Consider the following 20,000-nt stretch of genomic DNA (forward strand, 5'->3'; position numbering starts at 1 on the left):
CTCTGTATCCTGGAGTCAAACTGGTGCCTCCTTCTTTCACCCAGTCAACATATCTTTACCTGCACATTACCTACCTTCTCTGCATTGTGTGGTCACGCTGGTGCTTCCTGCTTTTAAGCGGCCATCTTGAGACGGCAGCAGCATCAGCGCAGCAATTCTTTGAAGGCTCGTAAAATCAAAACCGGAGCAGTTAGAAAAACTCTTTCATCAACTTTTAATCAGAAGGGTTCAATCTCTCTCCTGTGCGAGTTTGAAGCCGACACAACAAACGCGCTCAGAGGAGATAATGTTTGAAAAAAGGTGATGGGTTTTTACAAAACTTTTGTTTTAAAGGTGTAATTGACAGCTTTCTGTTGATTTTTGCTGAAGGATGTCAATGAAGGAAATGTAGGTCTAAGTGAGACCTACATAGAGGTTTTTGTTTCATGTCTCTGCGACATTCCTACCGGAAGTTACAGCAGTTTTGTCTGTGTTTTCTTCCCAAAAGCATTTTTGTCAGTGTTTTATTCCTAGGGGGCGCTAGAACGCAATTTTTAGTTTTGGAGTTTTTTGTTTTTTTAATTAGATCGCAATATTCGCCAGTCTTGATGTGTGTGTCCAGTTGGGTGAGTTTTGAAGCATTTTAAGGGGGTCAAATTACAGCTCAAAGAGGCCAAAAATTAATTTTTTTAGGAAACTTTTGTTTTGAAGGGGTTTTTGCCAACTTCCTGTTGATTTTTACTGAAAGATGTAAGTGTATGAAATGTAGGTCTAAGTCAGACCTACATAGATGTTTTTGTTTCATGTCTCTACGACATTCCTACCGGAAGTTACAAGCAGTTTTGTCTGTGTTTTCTTCCCAAAAGCAGTTTTGTCAGTGTTTTATTCCTAGGGGGCGCTAGAACACAATTTTTAGTTTTTGAGTTTTTTTTTTTATTATTAGATGGCAATTTTCACCAGTCCTGATGTGTGTGTCCAGTTTGGTGAGTTTTGAAGCATTTTAAGGGGGTCAAATTACAGCTCAAAGAGGCAAAAATTAAATTTGTTTTGAAGGGGTTTTTGCCAACTTCCTGTTGATTTTTGCTGAAAGATGTAAGTGTATGAATTGTAGGTCTAAGTGAGACCTACACAGAGGTTTTTGTTTCATGTCTCTACGACATTCCTAACGGAAGTTACATGCAGTTTTGTCTGTGTTTTTTCCTAGGGGGCGCTAGAGCGCAATTTTGAGTTTTGGAGGGTTTTTTTTGTTTTTATTAAATCGCAATTTTCGCCAGTCCTGATGTGTGTGTCCAGTTGGGTGAGTTTTGAAGCATTTTAAGGGGGTCAAATTACAGCCCAAAGAGGCAAAAATTAATTTTTTTTAAAGAAACTTTTGTTTTGAAAGGGTTTTTGCCAACTTCCTGTTGATTTTTGCTGAAAGATGTAAGCGTATGAAATGTAGGTCTAAGTCAGACCTACATAGAGGTTTTTGTTTCATGTCTCTACGACATTCCTAACGGAAGTTACACGCTGTTTTGTCTGTTTTTTTTCCTAGGGGGCGCTAGAGCGCAATTTAGAGTTTTTTTTGTGTTTTTTTTTTAATTTATTAGATGGCAATTTTCACCAGTCCTGATGTGTGTCAAATATGGTGAGTTTTGAAGCATGTTAAGGGGGTCAAATTACAGATCGGCGTTTCTGGATGTTGTTGATAAATGGCTTTCGCTTTGCATAGTAGAGCTTTAACTGGCACTTTGAAGCATGTTAAGGGGGTCAAATTACAGCTGAAAGAGGCGGCGGTATATTAATAATAAAACCTTAGAAATACACTAGGGTCCTCTGTCCCAAAGGGACATTCGGTCCCTAATAATAATAATAATAATAATAATAATGATGATGAATTGTTCTTGTGCAGCTTGTGTCCTGTGCAGGAGCTCAGAAGACGACCCCGCCTTGTTTGGGGACAAGATGCGTGTGCAGGGGCACAACATGTCTGTGCACTACTTCTGTCTGGTACGTGTGTGTGTGTGTGTGTGTGTGTGTGTGTGTGTGTGTGTGTTTACATCAACACCGTGACCTCTGACCCTGCCCTCGCAGCTGACGTCCTGCGGCGTGTACCAGCGCGGCAAGGAGGGCGAGGGCGTGTTGGGCTTCCTGGTGGACGACATCAAGAGGGAGAGTCGGCGCTCGGCCCGCCTGGTGGGTGTGTCCCCCGTGACCTTTGACCCTCTGGTGCTGACCTCTGTGTGTGTGTGTGTCAGACGTGCTGCGTGTGCAAGAAGAAAGGAGCGTGCGTGGGCTGCAACGTGGCGAGCTGCAGGAAGATGGTGCACTTCCCGTGTGGACGCCAGCAGCAGTTCATCTCCCAGTTCACAGGACAGTTCCCGTACGTCCGCACGCGCCTCCTCCGCCGCCGTGACCTTTGACCCGCTTCTAACCCCAGTGTGTGTGTGTGGTTCAGGTCTTACTGTCCCGACCACAGTCCCTCCCAGTCTGTGCGCGTGACGTCCGACCTGGGTCTGGTGCGCTCCTGTTCGGTGTGCCTGGACTCCCTGGACCCGGTCCTGTCCTACCAGGTCCTCAAGTGTCCATCTTGTCACGGCAGCTGGTTCCACAGGGACTGTGTGCAGGTGACATTAGCACGGCCTCAACTGTCCATCTTGGCAACTATCAATGTGTCATGAGGGGAGGAGAAATATTGATATGATGTTATTGAGGAACTTCTTATCAATCATAATTTTGCCTTTTGTTTACAATCTTTTACCTTTTGTTGATCTTGTTTACCTTCTATTTACCATCATTTACCTTTAATTGATATTTTTTACCTTCTATTTACAATCTTTTACCTTTTGTTGATCTTGTTTACCTTCTAGTTACAATATTTTACCTTTAGTTGATCTTTTTTACTTTGTAGTTACAATATTTTTCCTTTTATTGATCTTTTTTTACCTTCTCGTTACAATATTTTATCTTTTGTTGATCTTTCTCACCTTCCATTTACAATCTTTTACCTTCTGTTGATCATTTTTACCTTCTACTTACAATCTTTTACCTTTAGTTGATCTTTTTTACCTTCTACTTACAATCTTTTACCTTTAGTTGATCTTTTTTACTTTGTAGTTACAATATTTTTCCTTTTATTGATCTTTTTTGCCTTCTTGTTACAATATTTTATCTTTTGTTGATCATTTTTACCTTCTATTTACAATTTTTTACCTTTTGTTGATCTTGTTTACCTTCTAGTTACAATATTTTACCTTTAGTAGATCTTTTTTACTTTGTAGTTACAATATTTTTCCTTTTATTGATATTTTTTTACCTTCTCGTTACAATATTTTATCTTTTGTTGATCTTTCTCACCTTCCATTTACAATCTTTTACCTTCTGCTGATCATTTTTACCTTCTACTTACAATATTTTACCTTTTGTTGATCTTTCTTACCTTCTATTTACAATCTTTTACTTTTTGTTGACCTTTTTGCCTTTTATTTACAATCTTTTACCTTTAGTTGATCTTGTTTACCTTCTAGTAACAATCTTTTACCTTTTGTTGATCTTGTTTACCTTCTAGTTACAATCTTTTACCTTTTGTTGATCTCTTTTACCTTCTATTTACAATATTTTACCTTTAGTTGATCTTTTTACTTTCTAGTTACAATATTTTTCCTTTTATTGATCATTTTTACCTTCTAGTTACAATATTTTATCTTTTGTTGATCTTTCTTACCTTCTATTTACAATATTTTACCTTCTGCTGATCATTTTTACCTTCTATTTACAATTTTTTACCTTTTGTTGATCTTTTTTACCTTCTAGTTTTAATATTTTAGCTTTTGTTGATCTTTCTTACCTTCTATTTACAATCTTTTACTTTTTGTTGACCTTTTTGCCTTTTGCTTACAACAGTTTACCTTTAGTTGATCTTGTTTACCTTCTAGTTACAATATTTTACCTTTAGTTGATCTTTTTTACTTTGTAGTTACAATATTTTTCCTTTTATTGATCTTTTTTACCTTCTCGTTACAATATTTTATCTTTTGTTGATCTTTCTCACCTTCCATTTACAATCTTTTACCTTCAGCTGATCATTTTTACCTTCTATTTACAATGTTGTACCTTTTGTTGATCTTGTTTACCTTCTAGTTACAATATTTTACCTTTAGTTGATCTTTTTTACTTTGTAGTTACAATATTTTTCCTTTTATTGATCTTTTTTACCTTCTCGTTACAATATTTTATCTTTTGTTGATCTTTCTCACCTTCCATTTACAATCTTTTACCTTCAGCTGATCATTTTTACCTTCTATTTACAATGTTGTACCTTTTGTTGATCTTGTTTACCTTCTAGTTACAATCATTTACCTTCTGTTGATATTTTTTACCTTCTACTTACAATATTTTCCCTTTTGTTGATCTTTCTTACCTTCTATTTACAATCTTTTACTTTTTGTTGACCTTTTTGCCTTTTATTTACAATCTTTTACCTTTAGTTGATCTTGTTTACCTTCTAGTAACAATCTTTTACCTTTTGTTGATCTTGTTTACCTTCTAGTTACAATCTTTTACCTTTTGTTGATCTCTTTTACCTTCTATTTACAATGTTTTACCTTTAGTTGATCTTGTTTACCTTCTATATACAATATTTTACCTATAGTTGATCTTTTTTACTTTGTAGTTACAATATTTTTCCTTTTATTGATCTTTTTTACCTTCTCGTTACAATATTTTACCTTTTGTTGATCTTTCTTACCTTCTATTTACAATATTTTACCTTTTGTTGATATTTTTTACCTTCTACTTACAATCTTTTACCTTTAGTTGATCTTTTTTACCTTCTAGTTTTAATAATTTACCTTTTGTTGATCTTTGTTTACCTTCTGTTTACAATCTTTTACCTTTTGTTGATTTTTTTTACCTTCTATTTACAATCTTTTACTTTTTGTTGACCTTTTTGCCTTTTGCTTTCAAACTTTTACCTTTAGTTGATCTTGTTTACCTTCTAGTTACAATATTTTACCTTTAGTTGATCTTCTTTACTTTATAGTTACAATATTGTTCCTTTTATTGATCTTTTTTACCTTCTCGTTACAATATTTTATCTTTTGTTGATCTTTCTCACCTTCCATTTACAATCTTTTACCTTCTGTTGATATTTTTTACCTTCTACTTACAATGTTTTACCTTTTGTTGATCTTTTTTACCTTCTAGTTTTAATATTTTAGCTTTTGTTGATCTTTTTTACGTTCTATTTACAATATTTTACCTTTTGTTGATCTTTCTTACCTTCTATTTACAATTTTTTACTTTTTGTTGACCTTTTTGCCTTTTGCTTTCAATCTTTTACCTTTAGTTGATCTTTTTTACCTTCTAGTTACAATATTTTTCCTTTTATTGATCTTTTTTGCCTTCTTGTTACAATATTTTATCTTTTGTTGATCATTTTTACCTTCTATTTACAATTTTTTACCTTTTGTTGATCTTGTTTACCTTCTAGTTACAATAATTTACCTTCTGTTAATATTTTTTACCTTCTACTTACAATCTTTTACCTTTTGTTGATTTTGTTTACCTTCTAGTTACAGTTTTTTACCTTTTGTTGATCTTGTTTACCTTCTAGTTACAATCATTTACCTTCTGTTGATATTTTTTACCTTCTGTTTACAATATTTTACCTTTTGTTGATGTTTTTAACCTTGTAGTTACTTCTCGTTTAAAATATTTACCTTCCATTTACCTTATTTGATTTTTGGTTGACCTCCCCTCAACTCCCAGGGGGTGACTTAATCATTTGGCCACACCTTTGACCTTTATTTTACCTTCTTTTTACTTGTATTTACTTTATTTTTTTACCTTGTTCTTACTACTTTTCGTTTCAATTAATCTTTTACCTTCTTTTGACCATTTTTTTTTTACATTGCGTTGATGTGTGTGTGTGTGTGTGTGTGTGTGTGTGTGTGTGTGTGTGTGTGTGTGTGTGTGTGTGTGTGTGTGTGTGTGTGTGTGTGTGTGTGTGTGTGTGTGTGTGTGTGTGTGTCAGCGCCAGGCGCACAGTGCGGGTCTGTTCTTCTTCAGGTGCACACTGTGCAACAACAAGGAAGAGTACCAGGCGGAGATGACGCGTATGGGAATATACGTGCCGGAGAGGTACACACACACACACACACACACACACACACACACAAAGACAAATAGATGTGTTTGAGAGGGCGTGTGCGTGTGCAGAGATGCATCATGGGAGTTGGAGGCCCACGCCTACTCGGAGCTGCTGGAGGTCTACACCAACTGCGACGCCCACCTCTGCCTCAACGACTGCGGGCGCGCCCACTCCGCCCGACAAGGGTGAGACCCCGTCCGCCTTCCCGCGCCCACTCGCCGACGCCTGCGCGTTTACGCCCCTTTTCTCGTTGCCGCGGCGACGGGGGTCTCGCAGGTGGTTCCAGGTGATCCGCTGCCGGCTGTGTGGATCCAGGGGGACTCACAGGAAGTGTTCCGGTCTCAAGGTGGACACCCAAGACTGGGCCTGTCCGGACTGTGCCAAGGCCACTGATGGCAGAGGTGACACCCCATTCACCCACTCATCCATCCACTCACTCATCCATTCCTTCACCCACTTATTCACTTACCCATCCACCCATGTATCTGTTATCACCTTATCCATCCAGCCATTTATTCATCCATTCACTCTACCATCCACTTATCCATTAATTTTTCCATCCATCCACTCACTCATCCATCTAGCCATTCATCAATCATCTGCTCATCCATCATCATTCCATTCTTTTAGCCATGTATTTATCTATTCACACACTTATCCAGCCATCCATTCATTCATCCACTCACTCACCCATCCACCCATGTATCTATCCTTCACTCATTCATCCAGCCACTCATCCATTCACCCACTCATCCATCCATTCACCCACCCATTTATCCACTCATCCACCTATTTATCCACTCATCCATCCATTCACCCATCATCCAGCCATGTATTCATCTATCCACTCCGCCATCCATTAATCTACCCATCTATTCACCCACTTATTCACTTACTCATCCACCCATGTATCTATTATCCACTCATCCATTCATTCACCCCCTCATCCAGCCATGTTATTTATCTATCCACTCCCCCATCTATTCACCCACTTATTCACTTACTCATCCATCCAGCCATTTATTCACCCATTCACTCTCCCATCCATTCATCCACCCCGTTATTCATCCATCCACTCACTCATCCATTCCTTCACCCACTTATTCACTTACCCATCCACCCATCTATCTGTTATCACCTTATCCATCCAGCCATTTATTCATCCATTCACTCTGCCATCCACTTATCCACACATCCATTCATTTTTCCATCCATCCATCCACTCACTCATCCATCCAGCCATTCATCTATTATCCGCTCATCCATCATCATTCCATTCTTTTAGCCATGTATTTATCTATTTACACACTTATCCAGCCATCCATTCATTCATCCACTCACTCACCCATCCACCCATGTAGCTATCATTCACTCATTCATCCAGCCACTCATCCATTCACCCACTTATCTATCCACTCATCCACCCATTTATCCACTCATCCTTCCGTTCACCCACTCATCCAGCCATGTATTCATCTATCCACTCCGCCATCCATTAATTTACCCATCTATTCACCCACTTATTCACTGACTCATCCACCCATGAATCTATTAACCACTCATCCATTCATTCACCCATCATCCAGCCATGTATTCATCTATCCAATCCGCCATCCATTAATTTACCCATCTATTCACCCACTTATTCACTGACTCATCCACCCATGAATCTATTAACCACTCATCCATTCATTCACCCATCATCCAGCCATGTAGTCATCTATCCACTCCGCCATCCATTAATTCACCCATCTATTCACCCACTTATTCACTGACTCATCCACCCATGAATCTATTAACCACTCATCCATTCATTCACCCATCATCCAGCCATGTATTCATCTATCCACTCCGCCATCCATTAATTTACCCATCTATTCACCCACTTATTCACTGACTCATCCACCCATGAATCTATTAACCACTCATCCATTCATTCACCCATCATCCAGCCATGTATTCATCTATCCACTCCGCCATCCATTAATTTACCCATCTATTCACCCACTTATTCACTGACTCATCCACCCGTGAATCTATTAACCACTCATCCATTCATTCGCCCATCATCCAGCCATGTAGTCATCTATCCACTCCGCCATCCATTAATTCACCCATCTATTCACCCACTTATTCACTGACTCATCCACCCATGTATCTATTAACCACTCATGCATTCATTCACCCATCATCCAGCCATGTAGTCATCTATCCACTCCGCCATCCATTAATTCACCCATCTATTCACCCACTTATTCACTGACTCATCCACCCATGTATCTATTAACCACTCATGCATTCATTCACCCATCATCCAGCCATGTAGTCATCTATCCACTCCGCCATCCATTAATTCACCCATCTATTCACCCACTTATTCACTGACTCATCCACCCATGTATCTATTATCCACTCATCCATTCATTCACCCCCTCATCCAGCCATGTAATTTATCTATCCACTCCCCCATCCATTCATCTACCTATCTATTCACCCACTTATTCACTTACTCATCCATCCAGCCATTTATTCACCCATTCACTCTCCCATCCATTCATCCACACCCAGTCACCCACCCACACATCCACTCACTCATCCATCCAGCCATTTATCTCCTCTCTCACCCATCCAGCCATTCATCTGTCATCCACTCATCCATACAATTACCTATTATCCGTCCACCATTCATCCGTCCATCCACTCGCTCACCCATGCATATGTCATCCACTCATCCATCCAATTACCCAGAATCCATCCACCATTCATCCGTCCATCCACTCACTCATCCATGAATCTGTCATCCACTCATCCATCCAATTACCAATTCATCCAATTTACACATTCATCCAGCATTCATCCATCCATCCATTCACACATCCATCCATGCTGATTGATGTATGAGTTTTTTAATAACTTTTTGCTGATAGAGGAAAGTGATCGATTGATATTTGGTTGACGATTGATTAATGGATGAATATGTGATAGATTAATAATGCGCGATGGATGAATTGGTGATTGATTGACGGTCAGATGGAAGTATTTATTATTGATTGATAGTTAATTGATGGATTTATTGATAAGTGATTGATGAGTTGTTTGAAAATATACACATTTATTGATTGCTAATTAGTTGATTGATTGATTGATTGTTTAATGGATGGATTTATTGATAGCAGATGATCATTTATTGATGATGGAATGATTGATTGTTGGATGGAGTTATTGATGATTGGTGGATTGATTGATGATTTGGCGTCCGACAGCGTCCCTGGCTGCGTCTCCCCAGGTGCCGACAAGGAGGCGGAGCCTGAGCTCCCCCCCGCCAAGCTGCAAAAGGTAAACAAGGTCGCCCCCCCGGTGGTTGCGTGTGGGCGTGGCCTCACTGTTTTGCGGGCGTCTCCCAGGCCCTCGGCGCCCGCGGCGTCGGGATCGCCCGAGGATCTCCTGCGGGCATTAGTCCCTCCCCCCCAGCAGCTGCGGGCCCAGGTGCAGGTGGAGGTGAGCCAGGAGCGGGCGCTGGCGGCCGCCCTCACGCTAATCCGCCGGCCGGACTTCGACCCCGCGCGGCGTCTGTCGGTCAGGTGCGTTCACGTGGGACGTGGGCGGGGCCTCTGACCTCCCGGGCGCCAACAGTCACCATCTCGGTGCAGGTTCCGAGACCACGGCAGCCCTTGGAGCGACGACACGGCCAGGAAGTACTTCTTCAAGGTCCTGGTGCAGCAGATTCAGGACTCTGCGGTGTTCGAGGGTCCGGATGGGTGTAAAAACCTGGCGCTGGACTCCCAGGGTAGGACCGAGACCGGAAGTGGACCCGCGGTCCCGGCCTGACTATTTGCGGTGTCGTGTGCAGCTCTCCGTGATGACCTGTACTTCGACGCCGGTTGCCTTCTGGCCCTCGCCATGGTCTACGGGGCGCCGCACGTGGGCTTCTTCTCGCCGGCGCTCTACCAGTGCTTGTTCAACTTCCCGCCCAATCGCCCGCTCAGCATCGCTCACATGACGCCCGACACGCACCTGAGACGCCAAGTCCTCCGGGTGAGTACCACACACACACACACACGTACGTGCATGAGGCAGCGGGCGGGCTTGCCTCAGCGCCGCGTCCATCGGCCGCTTTCAGGTGGCGCAGGCGGAGTCCGTGGAGCAGCTGAGGGACGCCATGGACGCCAGCAAGGACTTCCTGGAGGTGGCGGGCTGCAGCCGACCAATCGGGAGCCTCCAGGAACAAGGCGCCCTGGTGGAGGACCTGGTGAGCTTCCTGCTGATCGCCAGGATGCAGCTGCCCCTGCAGAGGTGAGCGCCGCTTTGCATTGTGGGAAGACACACATTTATTGATGACTGATTGATAATTGGTGGACTAATTGATTGGGGGCTTTCTGCTCTGCTCTCCCTGACCACCTGAGGGCACCACAGACTGTAAATGCTTTTAAAAAAGGCTCTTTTTAAAAAATCTTTTTTTTAGATACATGCGTGCTAGTTCTAGTTTTTGTTTTCATTATCTTTTTATTTATTTTTTTAATACACTGTAGCAATTTGAGGTTGTTTGCGCAATGGAAAGGGCTGTTATTAATAACACATTGTTGGATTGATTGCTGGAAAGCGATTTAATGATGGATTTATTAATCATTTGATTGATGATGGATGGATTTATTGATTGATAATTGGTTGATTGGTGGATGAATTGATTGATATGGATGGACTTAATGGGACACCGGGCTTCCTGCTCCGCCGCTCCCACTCTGTGGAAAGCTCTCCCTGACCACCTGAGGGCACCACAGACTGTAAATGCATTTAAAAAAAAAAAAAGCTTCTTTTTTTTTTAGATACAGTATATGCGTGCTGTTTCTAGTTTTTATTTTATTTCATTTTTTTATTATCTTTTTATTAATTTTTTTTATACACTGTAGTACTTTGAGGTTGTTTGTGCCATGGAAAGTGCTTTTTACTAACAAAATCTATTATTATTTTTTTATTTATTCTTTTTTTTTTTATTAATAACAGATTGTTGGATTGATTGCTGAAAAGCGATTTAATGATGGATTTATTAATGATTTATTAATCCTTTGATTGACGATAGATGGACTTATTGATCGATGATTGGTTGATTAGTGGATTAATTGATTGATATGGATGGACTTAATGGGAGACCGGGCTTCCTTCCCCGCCGCTCCCAGTCTGTGGAACACTCTCCCTGACCACCTGAGGGCACCACAGACTGTAAATGTTTTTAAAAAAAGGCTTCTTTTTTTTAGATATATGCCTGCTAGTTCTAGTTTTTATTTTATTTTATTTTTTTATTATCTTTGTATTTGTTTGTTTAATACACTGTAGCACTTTGAGGTTGTTTACGCAAGGTTATTATTATTATTTATTAATAACAAACTGTTGTATGGATTGCTGAAAAGTGATTTAATGATGGATTTACTAATGATGTATCAATCATTTGATTGATGATGGATGGACTTATTGATTGATAATTGGTTGATTGGTGGATTAATTGATTGATATGGATGAATTTATTGATAAGAGATTGTTGGATTGATTTCTGAAAAGCAATTTAATAATGGATTTATTAATCATTTGATTGATGATAGATGGATTTATTGATGATTGAGCAATGGACAAGTGGATTTATTGATTTATAATTGGTTGACGATAAATTAATTACGAGTTGATAAGTTGGCGGATATATTGATGACTGACTGATTGATGACAAACGGGTTTATTGGTGATTGATTGATGATTGATTATTGGATTTCTTGATAATGGATGGATTTATTTATAACATTGTTATATTGATTGGCGATGGGCGATTTATTGATGATGGATTAATGCATTGATGGCATATGGGTTATTGATGACTGGTAGATTGATTAATAGATGGATTTATTGATAACTGATTGATTGATTGATGACAAATGGGTTTATTGATGGTCAATGGATTAATGATTTATTGATTGATAATTGGTTGACGGTGGATTAATTAATAGTTGATTAATGGATGGATTTATTGATAACCTATTGTTGGATGGACGACTTATTGATGACGGATTGATGGACGGGTGGATTTATTGATTGATAATTGGTTGACGGTGGATTGATCGATAGTTAATTAATAGATGGATTTATTTATAACATTGTCAGATTTTTTAGTGATGGACGACTTGATTGATTGATGGACGAGTGGATTTATTGATTGATAATTGGTTGACGGTGGATTGATCGATAATTAATAGATGGATTTATTTATAACACTGTCAGGTTTTTTTAGTGATGGACGAGTTATTGATGATTGACTGATTGATGGACGGGTGGATTTATTGATTGATAATTGGTTGAGAGTTTATTGATGGATTGATGGATGGGTTCCTCCCGCAGGTTCCGACAAGGCCTGCAGACCTTAGGCGTCTTTGAGCAGGTGAGCAGCCGGCGGTCGTGGGCGTGGTCGTGGGCGGGGTCGTCCCTCGGGTGGAGCTAGCGAAGGCGTGTCTTGCTCTTGCAGGTGCAGCTCTTTCCCGCCGTCTTCTGCTCCGTCTTCTGCCAGGCGGAGCTCCAGCTGTCGGCGCAGACGCTGGCCGGGCTCTTCGCCCCGGACTTCTCGCCGCAGGAAGAGCGCCTGGGCCGAGAGACGGCCGCCGTGGGCCACTGGAGACACTTCCTGTTTGAGTGCGAAGGTGAGGTTTAGCTCCTCCTTCTTGAAAGTGTCCTTAACTGCCTACCTGCGTCCCCCTCAGCCGGACGCAGCTCCGTCTCCCTGCAGGACGTCCTGCGCTTCAGCACCAGGAGCGACAGGTTGCCGGCCGCCGGCCTCCTCCCCCCGCCCTCCATCTCCTTCCTGCACCCTCCAGGCTCCGCCCCCGGCGAGGAGGAGAGTCTTTTCCCTCAGAGCAAGCCTGAGCGGAACGTCCTCCTGCTGCCCATCACCTCCTCCTACCAGGCCTTCAAAAAGTGCATGGAGCAGGCGGTCAGCCACCAGGTGCACCTCCTGCTGTAGAGGCGGAGCCAGGAGGCGGGGCTTGTCTGTCAGCAGCGTTGTCACAGTTACGTCATTCTTTCTTCTTCTTTATGCATATATTGTTTGTTGGAGAGGTTCATTTAGCCTACTTATACAGCATATATAAATCAAATCAAAATCTCCTAATGATTGAGGGAACCCCTCATGAAACAGTTCTGTAGAGATGAAGTAGGCTTGGGATTTTTTTCCCCACACATACATAAATCAACCATTTATATATATATTGTTTGTTATTATGATGTCATATTTCATTCGTTGGACTTTCCCTTCAGACATTAGCAATAAATGTCACGTCTTCTCCTTGTCGGACTCCCTCAAATTGGAACTTTGCAGGACAAAACGCCACAAAAAAATAACAAAGGTTCACACACAATATGTCCTATCTATTAAATCTATGTATTTAATTTTTGATTTTGAATAATCATTTGTTTGGTTCATAATCATTATTTGATTATTGTATGTATTATTAATCAAATATGTATGATATTTCATGTATTTATTTGATTTATAATATATATACAAATATAATATATGTAATTTATTATTTTAAATGATTTATAATACATTAAGTATACTGTTATGTAATACATGATTGTATATATTAATCAAATATATTAATTTTCAGTCATGTCGTTCATTTGTCAAATATAAATATCAGACATAAAAATGTTGAATGATATAATTTTATAAATGATTAAATATATTTAATTTACTGTTTTTAATATTTCAGTTTATAATATGTTAATGAAATATATTATTTTATGAGTTAAATATGTTATTAAGGACCAACTGTCCCTTTGGGACAGAGGACCTTATTGTATTTCTAAGGTTTTATTATTATTATTATACCGCCGCCTATTTGAGCTGTAATTTGACCCCCTTAACATGCTTCAAAACTCACCAAATTTGACACATTTCAGGACTGGCGAACATTGCGATTTAATCAAAAAACCTAACCCCAAACTATAAATTGCGCTCTAGGAAGAAAATACAGACAAAACTGCCTGTAACTTCCAGTAGGAATGTCAATGAGACATGACACAAAAACCTCTATGTAGGTCTCACTTAGACCTAGATTTCATACACTGACACCCTTCAGCAAAACTCAACAAGAAGTTTGGAATTCCCCCTTCAAAACAAAAGTTTTGTAAAAACACTCACCGTTGCTTCTTTGAGCTGTAATTTGACCCCCTTAACCTTCTTCAAAACTCACCAAACTGGACACACACATCAGGACTGGCGAGAATTGCAATCTAATAAAAAAAAAACTCAAACATGCGCTCTAGCGCCCCCTAGGAATAAAACACTGACAAAACTGCTTTTGGGAAGAAAACACTGACAAAACTGCTTGTAACTTCCGGTAGGAATGTCGTAGAGACATGAAACAAAAACCTTTATGTAGGTCTCACTTAGACCTACATTTCATTAGTTGACATCCTTCAGCAAAAATCAACAGAAAGTTGGCAATTACCCCTTCAAAACAAAAGTTTTGTAAAAACCCATCACCTTTTTTCAAACATTATCTCCTCTGAGCGCGTTTGTTGTGTCGGCTTCAAACTCGCACAGGAGAGGGATTGAACCCTTCTGATTAAAAGTTTCTAACTGCTCCGGTTTTAATTTTACGAGCATTCAAAGAACCGCTGCGCTGACGCCGTCTCAAGACGGCCGCTTAAAAGCAGGAAGCACCAGCGTGACCACACAATGCAGAGAAGGTAGGTAATGTGCGGGTAAAGATATGTTGTCTGGGTGAAAGAAGGAGGCATCAGTTTGACTCCAGGATGCAGGGAAGGTAGGTAATGTGCAGGTAAAGATATGTTGTCTGGGTAAAGGAAGGAACACTAGCAAAAGTCGGTCCCGTCCATCGCTGTTTGCAACTTTCATTTTATAATAAAAGATTGTATACGAACAGTATTAATCAAATATTTATGATATTTAATATATTATTTTTAACGATTTATTTGATTCATTGATTCAAATGTTAGCCATAATATTTTTCAAATATATTATTGTGTGTATTAATGATTAAATATATGTCATTTATTATTATAAATAATAATTTGATTTGTAATACATTATGCTACATATTATTAATCAAATCTATTATTTTCCAATGATGTATTTCGTTAATAATATATAAATACAAGTATCAGACATAATTGTGTTAAAATGTATGATTGTATCAATTAATAAATATATTTAATTTACTATTTTTAATATTTCACTTTATAATATGTTAATCAAATATATATATATATATTTACAATATATGAGTTAAATATTTTAAAATTTAAGATTGTATAGTTATTAATCGAATATTTTACTCATAGAAATACAAATATCAGACATTGTTACGATACCTCAAAAAGGGACAAGCAGTAGAAAATGGATGGATTTTTGTATATATTATGAATTTATTATTTTCATGTATTTATTTGATTTACAATATATTAGTAGTATTATTATATGTAATATAGTATTGCATATATTATTTAGATATTTATTTTACTGTCATTAATAATGTATTATATAAAATGTGTATATTGTTAATTATTTCTACAATAGTACTTAAAGTATACAAATACTGCTTTCATTACATAAAATTGAAGCATCTTTGTTTTCTACCTGTCAACTGTCACTTTAGCATCTTTTTTTTCTACCTGTCAACTGTCACTTTAGCATCTTTGTTTTCTACCTGTCAACTGTCACTTTAGCATCTTTGTTTTCTACCTGTTAACTGTCAGCTTAGCATCTTTGTTTTCTACCTGTCAACTGTCACTTTAGCATCTTTGTTTTCTACCTGTTAACTGTCAGCTTAGCATCTTTGTTTTCTACCTGTCAACTGTCAGTTTAGCATCTTTGTTTTCTACCTGTCAACTGTCACTTTAGCATCTTTGTTTTCTACCTGTCAACTGTCACTTTAGCATTTTTGTTTTCTACCTGTCAACTGTCACTTTAGCATCTTTGTTTTCTACCTGTCAACTGTCACTTTAGCATCTTTGTTTTCTACCTGTCAACTGTCACTTTAGCATCTTTGTTTTCTACCTGTCAACTGTCAGTTTAGCATCTTTGTTTTCTACTTGTCAACTGTCAGTTTAGCATCTTTGTTTTCTACCTGTCAACTGTCAGTTTAGCATCTTTGTTTTCTACCTGTCAACTGTCAGTTTAGCATCTTTGTTTTCTACCTGTCAACTGTCAGTTTAGCATCTTTGTTTTCTACCTGTCAACTGTCAGTTTAGCATCTTTGTTTTCTACTTGTCAACTGTGACTTTAGCATCTTTGTTTTCTACCTGTCAACTGTCACTTTAGCATCTTTGTTTTCTACCTGTCAACTGTCACTTTAGCATCTTTGTTTTCTACCTGTCAACTGTCACTTTAGCATCTTTGTTTTCTACCTGTCAACTGTCAGTTTAGCATCTTTGTTTTCTACCTGTCAACTGTCACTTTAGCATCTTTGTTTTCTACCTGTCAACAGTCAGTTTAGCATCTTTGTTTTCTACCTGTCAACTGTCAGTTTAGCATCTTTGTTTTCTACCTGTCAACTGTCAGTTTCGCATCTTTTTTTTCTACCTGTCAACTGTCAGTTTAGCATCTTTGTTTTCTACCTGTCAACTGTCAGTTTAGCATCTTTGTTTTCTACTTGTCAACTGTCAGTTTAGCATCTTTGTTTTCTACCTGTCAACTGTCAGTTTAGCATCTTTGTTTTCTACCTGTCAACTGTCAGTTTAGCATCTTTGTTTTCTACCTGTCAACTGTCAGTTTAGCATCTTTGTTTTCTACCTGTCAACTGTCAGTTTAGCATCTTTGTTTTCTACTTGTCAACTGTGACTTTAGCATCTTTGTTTTCTACCTGTCAACTGTCACTTTAGCATCTTTGTTTTCTACCTGTCAACTGTCACTTTAGCATCTTTGTTTTCTACCTGTCAACTGTCACTTTAGCATCTTTGTTTTCTACCTGTCAACTGTCAGTTTAGCATCTTTGTTTTCTACCTGTCAACTGTCACTTTAGCATCTTTGTTTTCTACCTGTCAACAGTCAGTTTAGCATCTTTGTTTTCTACCTGTCAACTGTCAGTTTAGCATCTTTGTTTTCTACCTGTCAACTGTCAGTTTCGCATCTTTTTTTTCTACCTGTCAACTGTCAGTTTAGCATCTTTGTTTTCTACCTGTCAACTGTCAGTTTAGCATCTTTGTTTTCTACCTGTCAACTGTCAGTTTAGCATCTTTGTTTTCTACCTGTCAACTGTCAGTTTAGCATCTCTGTTTTCTACCTGTCAACTGTCAGTTTAGCATCTTTGTTTTCTACCTGTCAACTGTCAGTTTAGCATCTTTGTTTTCTACCTGTCAACTGTCAGTTTAGCATATTTGTTTTCTACCTGTCAACTGTCCGTTTAGCATCTTGGTTTTCTACCTGTCAACTGTCAGTTTAGCATCTTTGTTTTCTACCTGTCAACTGTCAGTTTAGCATCTTTGTTTTCTATCTGTCAACTGTCAGTTTAGCATCTTTGTTTTCTACCTGTCAACTGTCACTTTAGCATCTTTGTTTTCTACCTGTCAACTGTCACTTTAGCATCTTTGTTTTCTACCTCTCAACTGTCACTTTAGCATCTTTGTTTTCTACCTGTCAACTGTCACTTTAGCATCTTTGTTTTCTACCTGTCAACTGTCACTTTAGCATCTTTGTTTTCTACCTGTCAACTGTCACTTTAGCATCTTTGTTTTCTACCTGTCAACTGTCACTTTAGCATCTTTGTTTTCTACCTGTCAACTGTCAGTTTAGCATCTTTGTTTTCTACCTGTCAACTGTCACTTTAGCATCTTTGTTTTCTACCTGTTAACTGTCAGTTTAGCATCTTTGTTTTCTACCTGTCAACTGTCACTTTAGCATCTTTGTTTTCTACCTGTCAACTGTCACTTTAGCATCTTTGTTTTCTACCTGTCAACTGTCACTTTAGCATCTTTGTTTTCTACCTGTCAACTGTCACTTTAGCATCTTTGTTTTCTACCTGTCAACTGTCAGTTTAGCATCTTTGTTTTCTACCTGTCAACTGTCACTTTAGCATCTTTGTTTTCTACCTGTCAACTGTCACTTTAGCATCTTTGTTTTCTACCTGTCAACTGTCAGTTTAGCATCTTTGTTTTCTACCTGTCAACTGTCACTTTAGCATCTTTGTTTTCTACCTGTCAACTGTCACTTTAGCATCTTTGTTTTCTACCTGTCAACTGTCACTTTAGCATCTTTGTTTTCTACCTGTCAACTGTCAGTTTAGCATCTTTGTTTTCTCCCTGTCAACTGTCAGTTTAGCATCTTTGTTTTCTACCTGTCAACTGTCAGTTTAGCATCTTTGTTTTCTACCTGCCAACTGTCAGTTTAGCATCTTTGTTTTCTACCTGTCAACTGTCAGTTTAGCATCTTTGTTTTCTACCTGTCAACAGTCAGTTTAGCATCTTTGTTTTCTACCTGTCAACTGTCAGTTTAGCATCTTTGTTTTCTACCTGTCAACTGTCAGTTCAGCATCTTTGTTTTCTACCTGTCATCTGTCAGTTCGGCATCTTTGTTTTCTACCTGTCAACTGTCACTTTGGCATCTTTGTTTTCTACCTGTCAACTGTCACTTTAGCATCTTTGTTTTCTACCTGTCAACTGTCACTTTAGCATCTTTGTTTTCTACCTGTCAACTGTCACTTTAGCATCTTTGTTTTCTACCTGTCAACTGTCACTTTAGCATCTTTGTTTTCTACCTGTCAACTGTCACTTTAGCATCTTTGTTTTCTACCTGTCAACTGTCAGTTTAGCATCTTTGTTTTCTACCTGTCAACTGTCAGTTTAGCATCTTTGTTTCCTACCTGTCAACTGTCAGTTTAGCATCTTTGTTTTCTACCTGTCAACTGTCAGTTTAGCATCTTTGTTTTCTACCTGTCAACTGTCAGTTTAGCATCTTTGTTTTCTACCTGTCAACTGTCAGTTTAGCATCTTTGTTTTCTACCTGTCAACTGTCAGTTTAGCATCTTTGTTTTCTACCTGTCAACTGTCAGTTTAGGCTGCCTGCTGGCTCCTCATCACCACTTCAAGATGGCGGCCCAATTTCTCGCGTCACAGCAGCCAATGCTGCGTCTACTTATACGATGTCTACGTAGACTACCGTTGTCTTCCCGTAACGTAGAGTTTTAAAAAATAAATAAAAGGGGACACCTGTAGCTGTCGGTCCTGGCAACTCGTTCACGAAAAGGCCTCAGAGTGACGCATCTTCGCTTTTGTAACGTCTTTGTTTCCCCTGCTGCCACGTCATCGCCGCTCCGGCCCCGCCCACAACAACATCCAACATGGCGGCGTGTGTTCGCGAGAAGCAGACAGGTAGCGTTTTTAAAGTCTGCTTTTCTTCTCTTTCCTAGCCGTCTTTTCCCTCAGCGACCGAGACAAACCTAACTCCAACCCAACATGTACACTTTCGCGCGGGAGAACTTTAAACGAGCTTCCCTCGAGCGAATTAGCTAGTTGTTAGCCAGGCAGCTAATGCTCTGTTCATTAACAAATAATTTCATCAACGTCGACACACTTTGCCTTTTTATCTGTTTGTTGTGTCATACATCGCAGTAGACCGCGATTATATATCGCCTAAAGACGGGATTTTCCGTGTTTTATCGTCGTGCTTTTCTTTTGAAGGCTGACTTTAAACAGGATGTGTACATCGATGTTCTTTTATTTTGAAGGCTGACTTTAAACCGGATGTGTACATCCATGTTCTTTAATTTTAAAGGCTGACCATAAACCAGACGTGTATATCGATGTTTTATTTTGAAGGCTGACTTTAAACCGGATGTCTATATCAATGTTCTTTTATTTTGAAGGCTGACTTTAAACCGGATGTGTACAACGATGT

General features: G+C 39.1%; 2 protein-coding genes across 3 annotated transcripts in view; both read left to right on the forward strand.

Moving 5' to 3' along the window:
* Positions 1-13,427, forward strand: part of g2e3 (G2/M-phase specific E3 ubiquitin protein ligase) — a 17,833-nt gene extending 4,406 nt beyond the window's left edge. Inside the window, exons 3-17 of one of the 2 annotated variants that reach the window (XM_061885995.1) lie at positions 1,871-1,968; positions 2,053-2,154; positions 2,217-2,341; positions 2,417-2,585; positions 5,993-6,099; positions 6,178-6,294; positions 6,386-6,510; positions 9,373-9,445; positions 9,514-9,690; positions 9,760-9,896; positions 9,960-10,144; positions 10,230-10,402; positions 12,488-12,527; positions 12,612-12,783; positions 12,844-13,427. In XM_061885995.1, the coding sequence (XP_061741979.1) occupies positions 1,871-1,968; positions 2,053-2,154; positions 2,217-2,341; positions 2,417-2,585; positions 5,993-6,099; positions 6,178-6,294; positions 6,386-6,510; positions 9,373-9,445; positions 9,514-9,690; positions 9,760-9,896; positions 9,960-10,144; positions 10,230-10,402; positions 12,488-12,527; positions 12,612-12,783; positions 12,844-13,103 (2,060 nt within the window). In that variant the 3' untranslated portion in view covers positions 13,104-13,427. The remainder of the gene's footprint in view (positions 1-1,870; positions 1,969-2,052; positions 2,155-2,216; positions 2,342-2,416; positions 2,586-5,992; positions 6,100-6,177; positions 6,295-6,385; positions 6,511-9,372; positions 9,446-9,513; positions 9,691-9,759; positions 9,897-9,959; positions 10,145-10,229; positions 10,403-12,487; positions 12,528-12,611; positions 12,784-12,843) is intronic. The other variant, XM_061885996.1, reaches the window with a different exon arrangement.
* A 5,952-nt stretch (positions 13,428-19,379) lies between these two features.
* scfd1 (sec1 family domain containing 1) overlaps positions 19,380-20,000 on the forward strand; it is a 34,861-nt gene continuing 34,240 nt past the window's right edge. Inside the window, exon 1 of the mRNA XM_061886423.1 lies at positions 19,380-19,474. Coding sequence (XP_061742407.1) covers positions 19,444-19,474 — 31 coding nt within the window. The 5' untranslated portion in view covers positions 19,380-19,443. The remainder of the gene's footprint in view (positions 19,475-20,000) is intronic.

This window comes from Nerophis ophidion, linkage group LG24, assembly GCF_033978795.1.
Source record: "Nerophis ophidion isolate RoL-2023_Sa linkage group LG24, RoL_Noph_v1.0, whole genome shotgun sequence".
In the NCBI taxonomy this organism is placed as follows: domain Eukaryota; kingdom Metazoa; phylum Chordata; class Actinopteri; order Syngnathiformes; family Syngnathidae; genus Nerophis; species Nerophis ophidion.